Consider the following 16,059-nt stretch of genomic DNA (forward strand, 5'->3'; position numbering starts at 1 on the left):
TGATCCAAACCAAGGCTTTTATTAGCAAAAGACAGGAGCTCTTCACAGGTGGCCGACCAGTCCGGAATAATCTGACCTGACTAGGGACACAACCCTTTAAGGCCCAGACAGTAGGCGTGGCTTAGCTCTCAGCCAATCGCTGTAAGTACAGTCTAGATACTGTAACTATATACACTATATACATTGGTGATAGATCTGGACTATCGCAAGTGCTAGATAAATTAACAGAATGGTACAAACAAGGGGGCTTACAGCTACCAAACTTTAAGAATTATTATAGAGCAGCACAATTAAGATACCTATCAGATTTTTATCAAACAAGGGAAAAACCAGATTGGACTAGATTTGAGCTAGATAAAATAGGGGAGAAGATACCTGAACATATGCTATATAAGTGGGATGAAAAGCTGGTGCAACATAGGAATTCACCAGTACTGCACCATCTGCTCAACATTTGGAAGAAGATTCACGTAGAAAGGAAAAAAAACAAATTATCAACTACCAAAATTATTATCGACGCAAAATCAACTAATCCCTCTCACAATAGATAACCTTTCCTTTAGAGAATGGGAGAGAAAAGGGATCAAAAGAATAGAAAATTGTTTTTTGGGAAATAATTTATTATCTCTTGAACAAATGAAGTACAAATATGGAATAACTCATGGTACAATGTTTGCATACCACCAACTGAAAACCTACTTGAAGGACAAATTGGGAAACAGTCTGAGGTTACCAGAAGGAAGCAGTTTTGAATATGTGATTACAGACACAATGATAATTAAAAGATTTATAACAAACATGTACATCAAACTGCAAGAGAAAGAGAACGATGAAACAAGCTGTAAACCCAAACAAAAATGGGAACAAGATCTAAACATAAAGATAAAGAATGAAACATGGGAAAAACTATGCTCTGGAACTATGAGAAATACAATAAACACGAGGTTACACATGATAGAATATAATTGGTTACACAGGCTATACACCACGCCCCAAAAGTTAAATAAATGGGACCCAACAGTTTTTGATGTTTTCGCTGTAAGAAGGAAACAGGGACAACAGTACATGCAATTTGGGCACGTGAGAAAGTGGAAAAGTTTTGGGAAGATCTAAATCAGGTATTAAATAAAATCACAAAAAATAACATACCAAAAAATCCAGAGATCTTTCTTCTAAGTGATATAGGAAGTAAAGAACTTGGCCTCGATTTGGATGAAGCACAAAAAAGATTTATTATGATCGCCTTAGCTGTAGCAAAAAAATGTATAATGTCAACCTGGAAATCAGAAGAGAACCTGAGAGTACAGCAATGGTACATGGAAATGAATAAATGTATTCCATTGGAAAAAATAACATAATTTAAGAAATAATATCACAGTATTTGAACAAATTTTGGAACCGTACATGGAACACAACAGAGAAGTCCTACCGCGGACCTCCACCACCTAAAATGACAGGAGAAGAAGATGAAATGAACTGACCCAGTGTGTAAAAGTAGATGACACAATTTTCTTGTTTATTTTCATTGTGTGATGACATTGTTTAATGGGTTTATTGTATTGTATATGTTGAACATTTAGTGGGTGGGGAGGGGGAGTGGGAAGGAGGGAGGGAAGGGAAGGGGAAAAAAGGGGAGAAAATGACACTGTGTATATTCAAGAGGGAAATGTTTGTGTGTATTTTGGTTAATATGGTTCATAGTGTGAAATATAAATTAAAAAATAAACATGGAGGCTCCAGGATAGATCCTCGGAGATATTAACACCCAGGAATTTGAAGTACTTGACCCTTTCCAGTGCTGGTCCCTTGATGAGGACTTGATCTGTGGTCAAATATGATGTAGTTAAATAAGAAAGTCTGGAGATACTAGTGTTGAGCGCAATACACAATGCACGTGAGGACCTCAGCAGGTCACGTCCAGGCCTGAAGCATTGGTTACTCTTTATTTATTCTATGGTTGTTGCATGACCTGCTGAGCTTACCCAGCATGCTTGTGTATTGTAAAATGCAAAGTGACTGTATGACAGGTACATGGATAGGAAAGATTTAGAGTGATATGGGCCTAAGGCAGGCAAGTTGGAGTGGCTTAGTAGGTCCTGTTTCACTACTCTGTGATGCTATGGTCAGCAAATATTTGATTTTCTTTTCTTTGCCAGTGGTACAACCCCCAGTTGTATGCAAGATCTGCATCTGCAACTCCAGTCTGAACAACTGCACTTTTGGTTCTGGGAATACTGTGTCAGTAATGACCACAGAGCCATTATCCAGCTACAAGGATATTAAGGAACCACCCACAAGCAGAAATCAAGAATGCGGTAGGTGGACTCCTAACCTAATGTTTTTGTTATTTCTTCATTTCAAGATTGTATCAATGACCGTATATACTCATGTAATCGTCAAATTTTTTGGACCACTTTTTCTGGCCAAAAAAAGGAGGGAGTTGACTTTTACATGGGTCAAACTTTTGACCTCATGATGTACCTGCATCGTTCAAGGCGTCAGGAGCTCAGGTGGCCAGGACTAGGTGCTAAGTCCACAGTCGTGGCATCAGGAACTTGGATAAATGGGCAGCTGGGGCACTGTGAGCTCTGGTGGGTGAGCAGCCGGGGCAAGGGTCCACTATCAGGACATGAGCTCAAATGGGTGGGTAGTCAGGGCCAAAAATAGGGGGGTTGACTTTTACATGGGTCATACAAAAGCACCCGATTTTTGGGCCAAAAAAGTAGGGGGTCGACTATTACATGGTATTGACGATTACATAAGTACATGTGTCATTTCTGATCTATAAAAAAAGTTCTGTACTATCAGAGCGATTTCATTCACCTAACAGTCTAATCTGGCATTAAAAACAGAAAACACATGCCTTAATGTTTATAAGAACATCACGGTATGGATAAAATTAATGCTCACAATATTTTTCCCAGATTCTAGACTAAGGGGTACAAGTTTAAAGTGAGAGGAGAGTTATTTAAGAGGATCTGAGGGGTAACGTTTTCATTCAGAGTGTTATCTGTATTTGGAACGAGGTTCCAGAGGAAGCTATAGAGCAGGTACAATTATGATATTCAGAAGACATTTGGACCGATATATGGACAGGATAGGTTTAGGATATGGACCAAAGGCAGGCAAATGCGACTAGCCCTGTATGCCGTAGACAAGTTGGGCGGAAAGGCCTACCCAATGCTGGATCATTGTGTGACTGTAATGGAAGGTAGAAGGCTGTTAGTTTCACATTTCTTCAGAGTACATCCTGTTATCTCTTTATTCAATATGTTTGTTTCATTCTGCAACCTCTTTGTGTCTTCTTCACAACTTACTTATCCTTTGGTAGTTTAGTCTCCAGAGTCTGGATTACAAATCCAGGGATTGGTGTTTAAATCCTACCCTGATGGGTGTGGAATTCAAATTCTGATGAATAAAGTGGAATTATTTTAAATAACTAATCTTTAACATTGATAATAACAAAACTACTGGTTTGTTATAAAAACCCATTGGTTCTCTAATGACGGGATTCTGCCATACTTCACCCAGTCTACACATGACTTCAGACCCTCTAAGTAAGTGGTTGACTCTATATGCCTTTTGAAGAAAATTTCAAGAGGAATTAGGAAAAGGTAGTCAAATGCCACTTTAACAGTGTCCTGCTGTTGCCAAAATAATAGATTTACCCATTTTGTTTAATTAATATAGATTGTGATTATGAGAAGAAATAGAGTGAACACAGAGAGTCTTTTGCCTAGAGTAGGGGAATTGGTAACCAGAGGACATGGGTTTAAGGTGAGTTATGGAGGGAGGGTGGTGGTGAAGAGATTTAACAGGAACCTGAGGGGTAACTTCTTTTCAAGAGTGTGGTGGGTGTGTGGAATGGGCTTGAGACAGGTGCTATTGAAATGTTTAAGAAAAGAAATTGGATGGACTCTTGTATAGGATGTGTAGCAGACATCAGCAGGGTGTTTATCTGAAGGCTGCACCTGGAAATTGGAGTCAGGTGACTCAAGCAGTTGGATTTGAAAAGCTCAGATCAGCAGGAAGCTGATTGGGCAAAAGAGATCAAGTGATCCAGGAGACTTGTATTTTTTTCATGAACTTGTGATACTATCAACCGGAGTTCCACAATGTACATGCACCAGTAAATAGGCAATTCACAACTAATTCATTTTTTTTTCTGCAGATGTGTTTATGTGCCAAACGCAGGCAGATGGGATTAGTGTGGGTGGGACATTTTGGTTGGCATGGGCCAGTTGGGCTGAAGGGCCTTTTTCCATGCTCTATAACTCAATGACTGATGCTTGCCTTTTTCCACTAATCACAGTTTGGCAACCCAAAATCAGCTCTTCTGCCCTCTCTATCTACTGGCCAAACCTCAACCCACAATTCTGTGTAATTGTTTCTATTCACTACATTATATTGGAAATCACAATTACCCACATTAATTTTGGTCACAATCTCAAAAATGTTGAGGGATTTGACAAATAAATTCCCCTCTTGTAAACCTATGTTGACTCTGTAAGGATTTTACAGGTCTTATTTCCCAATATTTTTCCTACTTTAACATTTCTATCATTTTTGGTCCAACTTTTTCAAAGACAATAATCTACAGACATTGCGAGAGGAAATGAAGTACCTTTCTTATCTTTGTTTTCTTTGATCCATTTGTTTATTTTTGGCACCGTGATTTGGCCAGTGCACATTTCCTTCAACAATCATTAACCTCAATAAATTCTCTGATTAGGAAATCCCTTCAATACGACATCCCAATCCCACATGTGCAGCATTTCCAACAACAGGGAAGCAAACTTCCCAGAAACCATTGAAAATGACATCAAAATTAGCAGATCCAAATTGAGAAATGTAACCGTGGGAGAAAGTAATGATTTCACAATGGTGGAAGAATTCAGCAATGAAGATGACAGTGGGGTGAAGGAACTGGAAGAAGAATTGGAAGAAAATGACGGCAAAGATATTGGCTGCCCAGAGTGGAGTACAACATTGAGCACAGCAGGTAATTTGCTATGAAATAAATGACTTCATATTGATTGAGAATTCTGGATGCATTTCCAGGGGCGGTGGAGGTGGCCGGAAAACTAGCGGGGTATTTAAGAGATTCTTAGGCACACGGATGAAAGAAAAATAGAAGATTATGAGGTAGGGAGGGTTTAGTTTATTTTTCAGTAGGTACGTGCATATGTGGGTCAACACAACATCGTGGGCTAGGGCCGGTAACTCTGCTGTAAGGTTCTATGTTCATAAAGAGAATGAAAAGTGGGATTAATAAAATGGTAGAATTATATCTATTTTCCACTCAAGGGGATTTGAATTTTCCATGGTAATGGGGAAAAATAAGTTAATTTCCACTTGGAACATTGCTTCAGGTTGGGTATCTCATTACTGAAAAGTTGTGGATTCTATAGGAGATTTACAAAAGATGTTGCCTGGATTGGAGGGCATACTTTATGAGAATAGGTTGTGTGAACTTGGTCTTTTCTCCTTGGAGTGATGAAGGATGTGGGGGTGACCTGATAGAGGTGTACAAGTTGATGTGAACCATTGATTATGTGGAAGGCCAGTGGCTTTCCCCCTCCCAAGGCTGAAATGGCTAGCATGAAGTGGCTTGGGAATAAGTATGGGGGGGGGGGGGGAATGCAAGAGGTAAGGCTTTCACATAGAGAGTGGTGGGTGCATGGTGTTGGTAACAACGGTAGAGTCAGGTACAATAGGATCTTTTAAGAGGCTATTAGATAGGTACAGAGAACTTCGAAAAATGGTGAAGCAGTAAGGAAATTTGAGGCAGTTGTTAGAGTAGTTTATTAAGTTGGCAGATAGATGGGTGGTTGTCAGGGGAGGTAAAAGGAAGAGACCAGTAATGCAAATAACTGAAAAAAATGAGTATTTAGTAAATTGAACTTTTCATAAAGCTGTTCAAATGATGCAAAACTGCTATCAATAAAAATATCTTTGAAACATTCAATGCCCAATCTGTGCCGCTCATGAAATACAAGATCATGCAAAGAGGTTGAAAAAAATTATTGGATAAAATAGGACTTGAGAGAGAAAATCCGAGAGTGGTGGCTGAGTGGAATGACCTTTCAGAAGAAATAGTTGTGGCAGGGTCAATTCTGTCATTTAAGAAGAGGTTAGATGAGTACATGGATGTGAGGGGGTTGGAGGGTTATGGGCAGGGAGTATGTAGGTGGAACTAGTTGAAATTCCACATGAATCGGTGCGGACTAAATGAGATGATATGGCCTGTTTCCATACTGTAATTGTTATAGGGTTATATAATTCCAAAACTTTTTCTGAACTGCACCCACACTCTCACAGTCTGCCTGACGACAGGATTGGCAATTGATTTATTTAAATAGAAAGAGAGTGTGGATCCATGAAGTGGTGGAATAGAAAAGTTTTTAGCAGAATACAGCTCCATTCGTACCCAAACAGGACAGTCCACTCGGTTATGAAAATGTAACCAAAACATAAGGTTACATATATTGACTGCCCAATAATAAAATTTGAAATTAGGTACTGCCATATCTCAGTTCCTTTTAGATTTTTGAAGATAGACTTTATTTTGATCAGGGTGCTTACCCTTCCATATATAAGATGATATAATTGAATCAAGTGAATGAAGAAACGATTTGGGAATGAAAATTGGTATAGATTTAAAAATTTATAAAATTTAGGTAAGATATTTATTTTGATAGAATTAATACGACCAACCAGAGACATAGACGGGGGCGACCATTGTGTTAACAACTGTTTCACACGCTTTAATAAAGTAAGGAAATTTTCTTTAAAAAGATATTTGAGATTCTTTGTAACTGTAATACCAAGATAAGTAAATTGATTTCTCACAATCTTAAAAGGTAGATTAGTATGCACTGATTCAGTTGTATTCAAAGGGAGAAGTTCACTTTTATACAGGTTTAATTTATATCCTGAAAACTGACTAAATTGGGAAAGTTATGACATGGGAGGTAAGGAGGTTCCAGGGCTTGATATAAAAAGCAGGAGATCATCTGCATAAAGGGAAAATTCATGTCCATTCCCTTCCTACAAATCTGTGAAATATCCTCGCACTCTCAAAATGCAATCGGTAATGGCTCTATGTCCAAATCAAAAAAATAATGGACTTAGAGGCCAGCCTTGACAGGTTCCCCTGGGGAGATTGAAAAGTTGTTACTGTTGAAAGATACTGAGAATTGAAGCCATAGGGCATGAGTACAGTAATCTAATCGAAGTAATATAACATGGTTCAAAATTGAATTTTTCTAAGATTGCAAATAAATACAACCACATCAACCAATCAAACACTTTCTCTGCATCTAAGGAAAGAACACATTCAGGAACCACACTGGAAGGTAAGTACAAAATATCCAATAACCCATGTATATTAAAATAAGAGTAAAGGTTTTAAATAAAGCCACGCTGATCTTCAGAAATGATTGATAGTAAAATATTCTCCAATCTATAGGGCAAAATTTTAACATCAACATTTTATAAAGAAATTGGCTGTAGGAGTTGGATCTTTATCTTTCTTAACTATGACAGATATGCATGCTTTGTTAAATGATGCTGAGAAATGAATCAGATAACACGAACCTAAATGAGGTGAAAGAAAATGAAAAAAAAAAGATTTTAAATGCTCCACAGGAAACCCATTGTGTCCTGGAGATTTTCCAGAATGCAATGAAGAAATAGCAGCAGCTATTTCCTCTTGCCATATGGGCTCATCTAATCTCATTTGGTTATCCAAAGAAAGCATAGTAATATTTAAGCATCCGGGAAGCTCTTCATTGAACTGCTATCATTTGTGAATTCAGAAGTATAAAGTTGGGAATAAAATTTCTTGAATGTATATTTATCTCAGAGTGATTTGTAGTAATATTACCATCATCCATTTGGCTTCAAAACTTCTCAATAGCTTACCTGATTTGTCACCATGAATATAAAACGGACTCTTATTTTTCAAAACTTGGCATTCCATCGGATACATTGAAAGGAGATCAAATTTAGTTTGAAATTCAATTTGTTTTTTATATTATTCAGGATTTTAAAGTTGAGCATATTGTTGGTCTTGAAGTGGCCCACTATTCAGCTGCGAACCAGTACGTGAAATGGCCGATGAATGCGGCAACCATGCAGACCCCACGGGAGCTAATGAGCTTCTTCCCAAGTAACCACAGCAGGAAAAAAATGAGCAACAGTGCCCAATTGGAGATCGGCGTTGCTGTGATGTCAACCCTGTCATCAACAGTGGGGAGAGAATGTAAGCAGAGCTGCCAGTGCAATAAATCGGTCTTCGAATCCTCGTGTGTGTGTCTTCTTTTCACACTTTGCGGTAGCGCACATGCTACCAACTGTTTGTTTAATTTGATTGACTAATTCTAATCTTTCTTTATTGGCCTTGCTTTTTATTATTTACAGTGTAAGAAATAATTTGCCCACTGAGAAAAGCTTTCAAAGCATCCCAGATAACCAAACTGCGTTCCTAATGAAGTATTTGTATTAAAGAAAAATGGCTTCTCCATTAATTTTAGTCATTATCTGATAGTAAAGTCAAACTGAAACATCATTGACTTTTTATTTGAGGGAGGCCAGAAAAGGTCATAGATAATTCAACGGGGTCATGATCTGATATTATTAAACTCTCATAATAACAAAAAAGCAAATCAGTGGGATCAACTGATTATCAATAAGAAAATAATCAATTTGCGAATAAGTGTGATGAATGTGTGAGAAGAAAGACTAATCTCTCCAATTTGGATAAAGAAAATGCCAGACATCAGAAACACTATAATTTGATTAAAAAAAGAATGAATTAATGAGGTTATGGTTAGGAGATGAACGATCCAAAGCAGGGCTTAACTGTCAATTAAAATCCCCTCCAAGCACTAGAGAGTATAAATGCAAGTCCGGTAGGGAAGAAAAAAAGTTTAAAAACACATACACACATTTGGGGCATAAACATTGCCAAAACATTAGCATTTTATTTTTCAATCTCCATGAAACAATGACCTAACAACCATTTGTATCTGACACGACACTGTGATGAACAAAAGGAATATTTTGATTAATAAGAATCGAGACCCCCTGGGCTTTAGCCTGAAAAGAGAAATGAAAATGCTGCCCCCTCCACCTTGTTATAAGGCAAGAATTATCGCAACTATGAATATGCATTTATTGTAAAAATACAATTGTGGCTTTAAGTTGTTAACATGTAAAAACACTTTGCTTCTCTTATCTGGGTGGTTCAAAACTTTTCTATTCCAACTAAGGAAATTAATAAAATTAACCGTTTTAAAATTAATAATGTAGGTTGATTAACATAATTGATATCCAAACTCCACGTAACAGCCTTGAAGCAAAATTTAAAAACTAGTAATGAATTAAAGATAAACCACATAAAGTCAAAACTTGTACAGACTCCTAAAGCATCCTCAATAAAACATCCCCCACTCTTCCACCCCCTTCTCTCTAACTCCCAAACCAGACAGCTGCTAAAGATGTCACAGCAAACATTTCAAAATAATAATTTTCCACCTGTTGGACATGTTATCTCCAGCCCCATTCTTATTATTGTAATTAGATTCTGCACTTCCAAATGATACATAATTCTGTTAAGACTACAGTCATATAAAAACATGATTTTAAAATTTCTCATGCAGTTTTGAAAAGTATATAAAGTAGAACTATGAATCATTATTACTGAGAGAAAAATGAATGAAATAGGGAGATTATCTAGATATTTCCGAACTTCTTCAACCGAGTGCAGCCACTTCTTTTATCCATTGGAAAGTGTCACACAGAGATGCACGGGATACAGCAGGGAAAGCTTGGAACCATGCTTGTAGAAACTCCGACATAACTTCTCTGTATTCAGCGCGCTGCTTCAAAATTTCAGGACAGTAATCCTCTACAATCTGATCTGCTGGCCGTGATGTTCGAGTTCCATCTTCAACAAGCTTCATGAATCAGAGAATCCTTTATTTTATATCAATGTAACCGAGAAATGCCCCAGAGCCAGCTTAGGTATCAATGAGCAGATCTGGCAGAGATGGGAGCAGCTCCTTCCCAAAAACCATGCAAAGCAACTCTGAAAAAAAATTGTAAGTTGCCCACTTTAGTAGATTCAGCCAAGCCCAGAATGTCATCTGCTCCTACCTTCTAGGTCAACGACTTTCATCTTTAGCTTTGAATTGCTGTCACTTAATCTGGAGTACACATCCTCTAATTTGTTAGCAACAAGTTGTTCAAACTGAGTTCAAAAGACGTTCACTGTGTTCTTTGGTTCATCTCTGGACTTGGTCAAAGTTAGCATCAATCTAACTTAAGATAACTTTAAAGTAATTGACTATCAACATTCTGTGCTGATCCAGTAGCTCAGAAATAGCCTCCATAGTCAGATTAGTTGGCACCTGATTTACTACTTCTTGTAGCCATTTTAATGCGAGTATAGATAAAGGGAAGGAACGGTGTTTTGTATGAAACAAAATCAAGAACCAAATAGGTGGAAGAAATGTAAAGTAAGTAGGAGCATCTGACTGTTGCAGCCAACCAGAACTCCTGGACTTTTTCTGTTCATCTGCTGGGGTCTGCTTTTGAACTAGTTAAATTCAAGCAACAGGCAAGTAGATAAGATTCCGCCACCCCACCTTCACCCCTATGTCAACCAATATGTAAAGTCAGTGGATGAGGTTTGGAAAACCTACCTGTTAAATTGGCAAGAGACCAAGCTTGGGTGGGGGAGGGGAGTGAATGGCAAAGAAAAATTCCAAAGGTTAGGTTTTTTTTAAGACCTTGATAACCAAGAAGGTGATGTATTTGTGGTTTTATAGCAACTACCCAAGTGTAAAGCATGAAAGGCCAGTTAGAGATGAGGAGCTAAAGTATTCCTTGTATTTTCTTTCAAACTTTTAGAAATACAATCTCAAAATAAAAATTGGGCACTTATTTTGTTTCTTAAAAACTGAAAGATGTAGGTAGATCAGTATAACATCATCTCCAATCGGCTCCACCATGGATTTAACCAGTCTGTTCCTCCAAACCCTTGACTATCATTTGTCTCAGCTATATCGTCAATGATGGCTTTGTAGTATGAATTAGGGAGGAGTGTGTAGTGTCTCCGCCTGGAATCAAGGTCAAGCCCCTTTAATTGCCTCATCGATACCTGGGCCAGACTCTCCAGCTAATGGAACGATAATGCCCACCACGTGAACCATCACTCTCTTCTGGGAGCTCCACTCCAGGTTGGGAACCTTGGGCAATGGTGGAGGATCATTGGTAATGTGTGCACAGATGAAAGGTTTGGAGCTGTGCCTAGTGTCCCTAGTTTAGCTAGATAAGAACCATGCCTGCCAGGAATATCAAGGGGTGGTAGGTATCACCCCTAATTCAACTCCCCTACAAGTGTAAAAAAACCCACTGTTGTTCAAACAGCTGCGTTCAGACTCGTTGTCGAACCGGTTTAAAGCACACAACAGGCTTTTTCTTCTTTGTCCCTGTGAGACAGAGAATCCTGATGGGTCTCAAGTATCAAGAGAATAAATTCATGCTCACCCTAAAGGGGGAACCTTTTTATTGGTCATAGAGTGAAACAGTATGGAAACAGGCCTATATCGCCCAACACGTTCATGCTGTTAAACATGAAAGTCTGAAGATGCTGTGATTGTCGTAAAAACACAGAAATGCCGGAGAAACTCAGCCGATCTTGCAGCGTCCATAGGAGGCAGATATCTCACTGACGTTTTTGGCCTGAGCCCTTTATCAAACTTACACAGTTACCCATTCAAGTTCATCCCATTTGCCAGTGTTTGGCCCACTGCACTTGTAACATGACTGAATGCATTCACAGACAAGTGAGGAATACAAGCACGCTTTTAATAGTTTACAATCAATGGCCGGTAAATACAATAGTCCTTAGGTGAATCTGAGGTAAGGCAGGAAAACCAGGGTTTATACTGGGGGTAGGTGAGGGTGGAGCCAGGGGAGGAGCCAGCCACCCCTTCCTTCAGAATTAAGCTAGTGGGTGAAAAACAGAGGCCATTCATTCAAAAAACTAATACTTTACAAATATTTACAAGTTAGGTCTATCAGGGGGTCTAGTAATTCTGGTCAAGTGCCGCAGTACTGGAGAACTTTGGACTTCCTGAACTTCCTGGACCCCCTGTGGTACATTGTCAGTGGGTCTCGAGCGCTTTGGCTCAGGTCATGGGGTGGATTGGTTCACTTCCCGAGCAGTGTCCTCAGGGACCCTGAGTCGGGTACTCGGTAGTTCCTGGCTCACTTGAGACATCAGACCCTCAGTTCTGCCAGGTGCCAGGTATCTGATTGAGACGGTGTCCTCTCTGCCATCAGGATACGCCACATAGGCATATGTTGGCTTGGGGTGCAGCAGGTGCACCTCTCAATCAGGGAGTCTGTCTTGTTCCTTTTTAGCAGGACTGGCCCTGGTGCCATTAGTCAAACTGGGAGAGTAGAGGATTTCCTCTGCACTGAAAATATAAGTTCGAGAGGAGATGCATTGGTCACCGTGCAAAGGAGTGACCTTATGGAGTGGAGCACCATGGGTAGGACTTCTTGCCAGCATGAGTCTGGAAGGCTTTTGGACTGGAGAACCAATTTCGCGGCCTTCCAAACAGTCGCATTCTATTTTTCAACTTGTCCGTTCCCCTTGCGTTTGTAGCTCTACGTCCAGCTTGAGGAAAAGCCCCTTAAGAGCAGGTACTGGCGTATGGATATAGCTGGAATACCTGAACAGGGTGAAAATTGAGTGCAAGGTCCTGATGACCATGGTGATGGTCATGTCTGGGTAAGGGATGGCGAACAGAAAACGTGAGTACTTGTCAATAACATTGAGAAGGTACATGTTTCCATTGGTGGAAGGAGGGGACACTTGAAATCGCCACTGAGTTGTTCAAAGGGGTGGGATGCCTTTATCAGGTGCATTTTGTTGGGGTGGTAGGCCTGGCAGGACACGGTCATCTCCCTGATGTCCTTAACGGAGTAGAACAGGTTGTGTGCCTTGACAAAATAAGCCATGTGGGTGATGCTTGGTTGGCAAAGCTCATCGTGCAGTGACTGCAACTGGCCAGTGCGTGCAGAGGCACAGCTTCCTCTTGTCAGGATATCTGGAGGATAATTGAGTGTGCCTGGTCTGTATGTTATGTCGTAATTATAGGTGGAGAGTTCGATCCTCCACCTAGCAATTTTATCGTTCATTATTTTGCTCCTTTTTGCATTATTAAACATAAATGCCACCGATTGCTGGTTGGTGTGGAGTGTAAATTTTCTGCCAGCCAGGTAATGACTCCAATGTCTGATAGGCTCTACAATGGCTTGAGCCTCTTTCTCCACAGATGGGTTCCAAAGCTCATGGCCTTGTAGGGTGCAGGAGAAATTGGCAACCGGCCTGCCCACCTGATTAAGGGAAGCAGCCACAGCTACGTCAGAGGCATCGCTTTCCACCTGGAAGGGTGCGTTCTCATCCACCGCATGCATGGTGGCCTTGGCGATGTAGCTCCGAACATATTCGAAAGCCGCCCGGGCTTCGGCCGACAACGGGAAAAAGGTGGACCTTAAGAGGGGGCAGACCTTATCTGCATAGTGATGGACCCACTGGGTGTAGTAGAAGAAGCCCAGGCACTTGGGATGAGGAGGTCTAATGGGGGCACATTCGATCAGGGTCAGGGCCAATGACGCCATTCTCCACCACATAGCCCAGTATCAGCAGACATTTCATCTGGAGCATGAACTTACTGGAGTTGTACATGAGGTTCAGGGCCTTGGCTGTGTGGAGAAACCTCTGGAGGTTGGCGTCATGGTCTTCCAGAGAGTGTCCACCAATGGTGGTGTTATCAAGATAAGGCCTTCAACCTGTACTCATTGACCATTTTGTCCATCTGTCTCTGGAAGTTGAGACCCCTTTGATGATACCAGAAGGGACCCTCCAGAACTGATAGAGCCATCCGTCTGCCTCAAATGCTGTGTAGGGGCGGTCCTTGGAACAGATCCGTAACTGATGGTATGCAGCTTTCAGGTTGATGGTCGAATAGACCTGGTACTGCACAATTTCATTTACCATATCCAAAATTCGAGGGAGTACGCGTCCAGGAGTGTGAAACGATTAATTGTTTGGCTGTAGTCAGTCACTAGCCTGGACTTTTCTTCCCATTTCTCGACTACCACCTGGGATCTCCATGGGGTGTTGCTGGGCTGAATGAAATTTTCTTTGAGCAGCTGCTGTGCCTCAGCTCTAATAAATTCCCAATCCCCCGCATTGTATCGGCTGCTCTTTGTAGGTATTGGTTTGCATTCGGGAGTCAGGTTTGAAAAAAGTGGGGAAGATCAATATTTAGGATGGAGTGACTGGATGTGGCGACCAACCTTTGGAACCTTCTGTTCCACCCTGTGATTAGAGGGAATTGACCAGAGTACTCCATGGTCACGCTTTTAAGGTGACACAGCAAGTCAGGCCCAATAACACAAGACCACCCAAATCCTTCAGTATATACAATCGAAACTTACAAAATTCCCCCCTTTTACAGTTAGATGTACTCTACCATACCCCTGGATCATCACAGAGTACGAGTGTGAAGCTAGGAATATCTGATAGTCCATCGGGTACACTCTTAAGTTGTATGGCAGAGCCGTCGCAGAGTTTATAAAGCTCTCCATGGAGCCAGTGTCTACTAAGCAATCAATCAGATGTCCATTTACCCTCACCTCCATCGTCGAGTTATTCAATTGGTGAGGTATTGCCTGATCCAGGACGACCGATGCCAGTGCTCCAGAAAACCCATCGCTCCCCATGCTGATGTCGTCTCTCTCCTCTTTTTTACATTTTTTTTTATACTGAACCATACTGACCAAAATACACACAGACATTTCCCTCTTGAATATAGACAGTGTCATTTTCTCCCATTTTACCCCCTCCCTTCCCTACCTCCCTCACACCCCTCCCCACTCACTCAAATTTCAACCTACATGATACATTAAACCCATTAAACAATGTCATCACACAATGAAAATAAACAAGAAATTTATGTCATCTACTTTTACATACTGGGTCAGTTCATTTCGTCTTCTTCTCCTTCTGTCATTTTAGGGGGTGGAGGTCCATGGTAGGACTTCCCTGTTGTGTTCCATGGATGGTTCCCAAATTTGTTCGAATACTGTGATGTTATTTCTTAAATTATATGTTTTTTTTTCCAAAGGAATACATTTATTCATTTCTATGTACCATTGCTGTATTCTCAGGCTATCTTCTAATTTCCAGGTTGACATAATACATTTTTTTGCTACAGCTAAGGCTATCATAATAAATCTTTTTTGTGCTCCATCCAAATCGAGTCCAAGTTCTTTAATTCTTATATTACTTAGAAGAAAGGTCTCTGGATTTTTTGGTATATTGCTTTTTGTGATTTTATTTAATACCTGATTTAGATCTTCCCAAAACTTTTCCACTTCCTCACACGCCCAAATTGCATGTACTGTTGTTCCCGTTTCCTTCTTACAGCAAAAACATCTGTCTGATACTGTTGGGTCCCAATTATTTAACTTTTAGGGCGTGGTGTATAGCCTGTGTAACCAATTATATTGTATCATGCGTAACCTCGTGTTTATTGTATTTCTCATAGTTCCGGAGCATAGCTTGTCCCATGTTTCATTCTTTATCTTTATGTTTAGATCTTGTTCCCATTTTTGTTTAGGTTTACAGCTTGTTTCCTCGTTCTCTTTTTCTTGCAGTTTGATGTACATGTTTGTTATAAATCTTTTAATTATCATTGTGTCTGTAATCACATATTCAAAACTGCTTCCTTCTGGTAACCTCAGATTGCTTCCCAATTTATCCTTCAAGTAGGTTTTCAGTTGGTGGTATGCAAACATTTTACCGTGAGTTATAGCATATTTATCCTTCATTTGTTCAAAAGATAATAATTTATTTCCCGAAAAATAATTTTCTATTCTTTTGATCCCTTTTCTCTCCCATTCTCTAAAGGAAAGGTTATCTATTGTGAAAAGGATTAGTTGATTTTGTATCAATATTAATTTTGGTAGTTG

The 16,059-nt window shown here is 40.0% G+C and overlaps 2 protein-coding genes across 6 annotated transcripts in view; one reads left to right on the forward strand and one right to left on the reverse strand.

Annotated features, from left to right (window-relative positions):
- LOC138752824 (uncharacterized) overlaps positions 1–8,304 on the forward strand; it is a 35,639-nt gene extending 27,335 nt beyond the window's left edge. For 4 of the 5 annotated variants that reach the window (XM_069915455.1, XM_069915453.1, XM_069915452.1 and 1 more), the window contains exons 4-7: positions 2,157–2,315; positions 4,733–5,002; positions 7,328–7,358; positions 8,047–8,304. In XM_069915455.1, the coding sequence (XP_069771556.1) occupies positions 2,157–2,315; positions 4,733–5,002; positions 7,328–7,358; positions 8,047–8,113 (527 nt within the window). In that variant the 3' untranslated portion in view covers positions 8,114–8,304. The remainder of the gene's footprint in view (positions 1–2,156; positions 2,316–4,732; positions 5,003–7,327; positions 7,359–8,046) is intronic. The other variant, XM_069915454.1, reaches the window with a different exon arrangement.
- A 1,693-nt stretch (positions 8,305–9,997) lies between these two features.
- Positions 9,998–16,059, reverse strand: part of LOC138755807 (protein spire homolog 1-like) — a 230,648-nt gene continuing 224,586 nt past the window's right edge. Inside the window, exon 17 of the mRNA XM_069922452.1 lies at positions 9,998–10,093. Within this exon, the coding sequence (XP_069778553.1) occupies positions 10,033–10,093 (61 nt within the window). The 3' untranslated portion in view covers positions 9,998–10,032. The remainder of the gene's footprint in view (positions 10,094–16,059) is intronic.

Source organism: Narcine bancroftii, chromosome 2 (assembly GCF_036971445.1).
Source record: "Narcine bancroftii isolate sNarBan1 chromosome 2, sNarBan1.hap1, whole genome shotgun sequence".
Classification (NCBI taxonomy): domain Eukaryota; kingdom Metazoa; phylum Chordata; class Chondrichthyes; order Torpediniformes; family Narcinidae; genus Narcine; species Narcine bancroftii.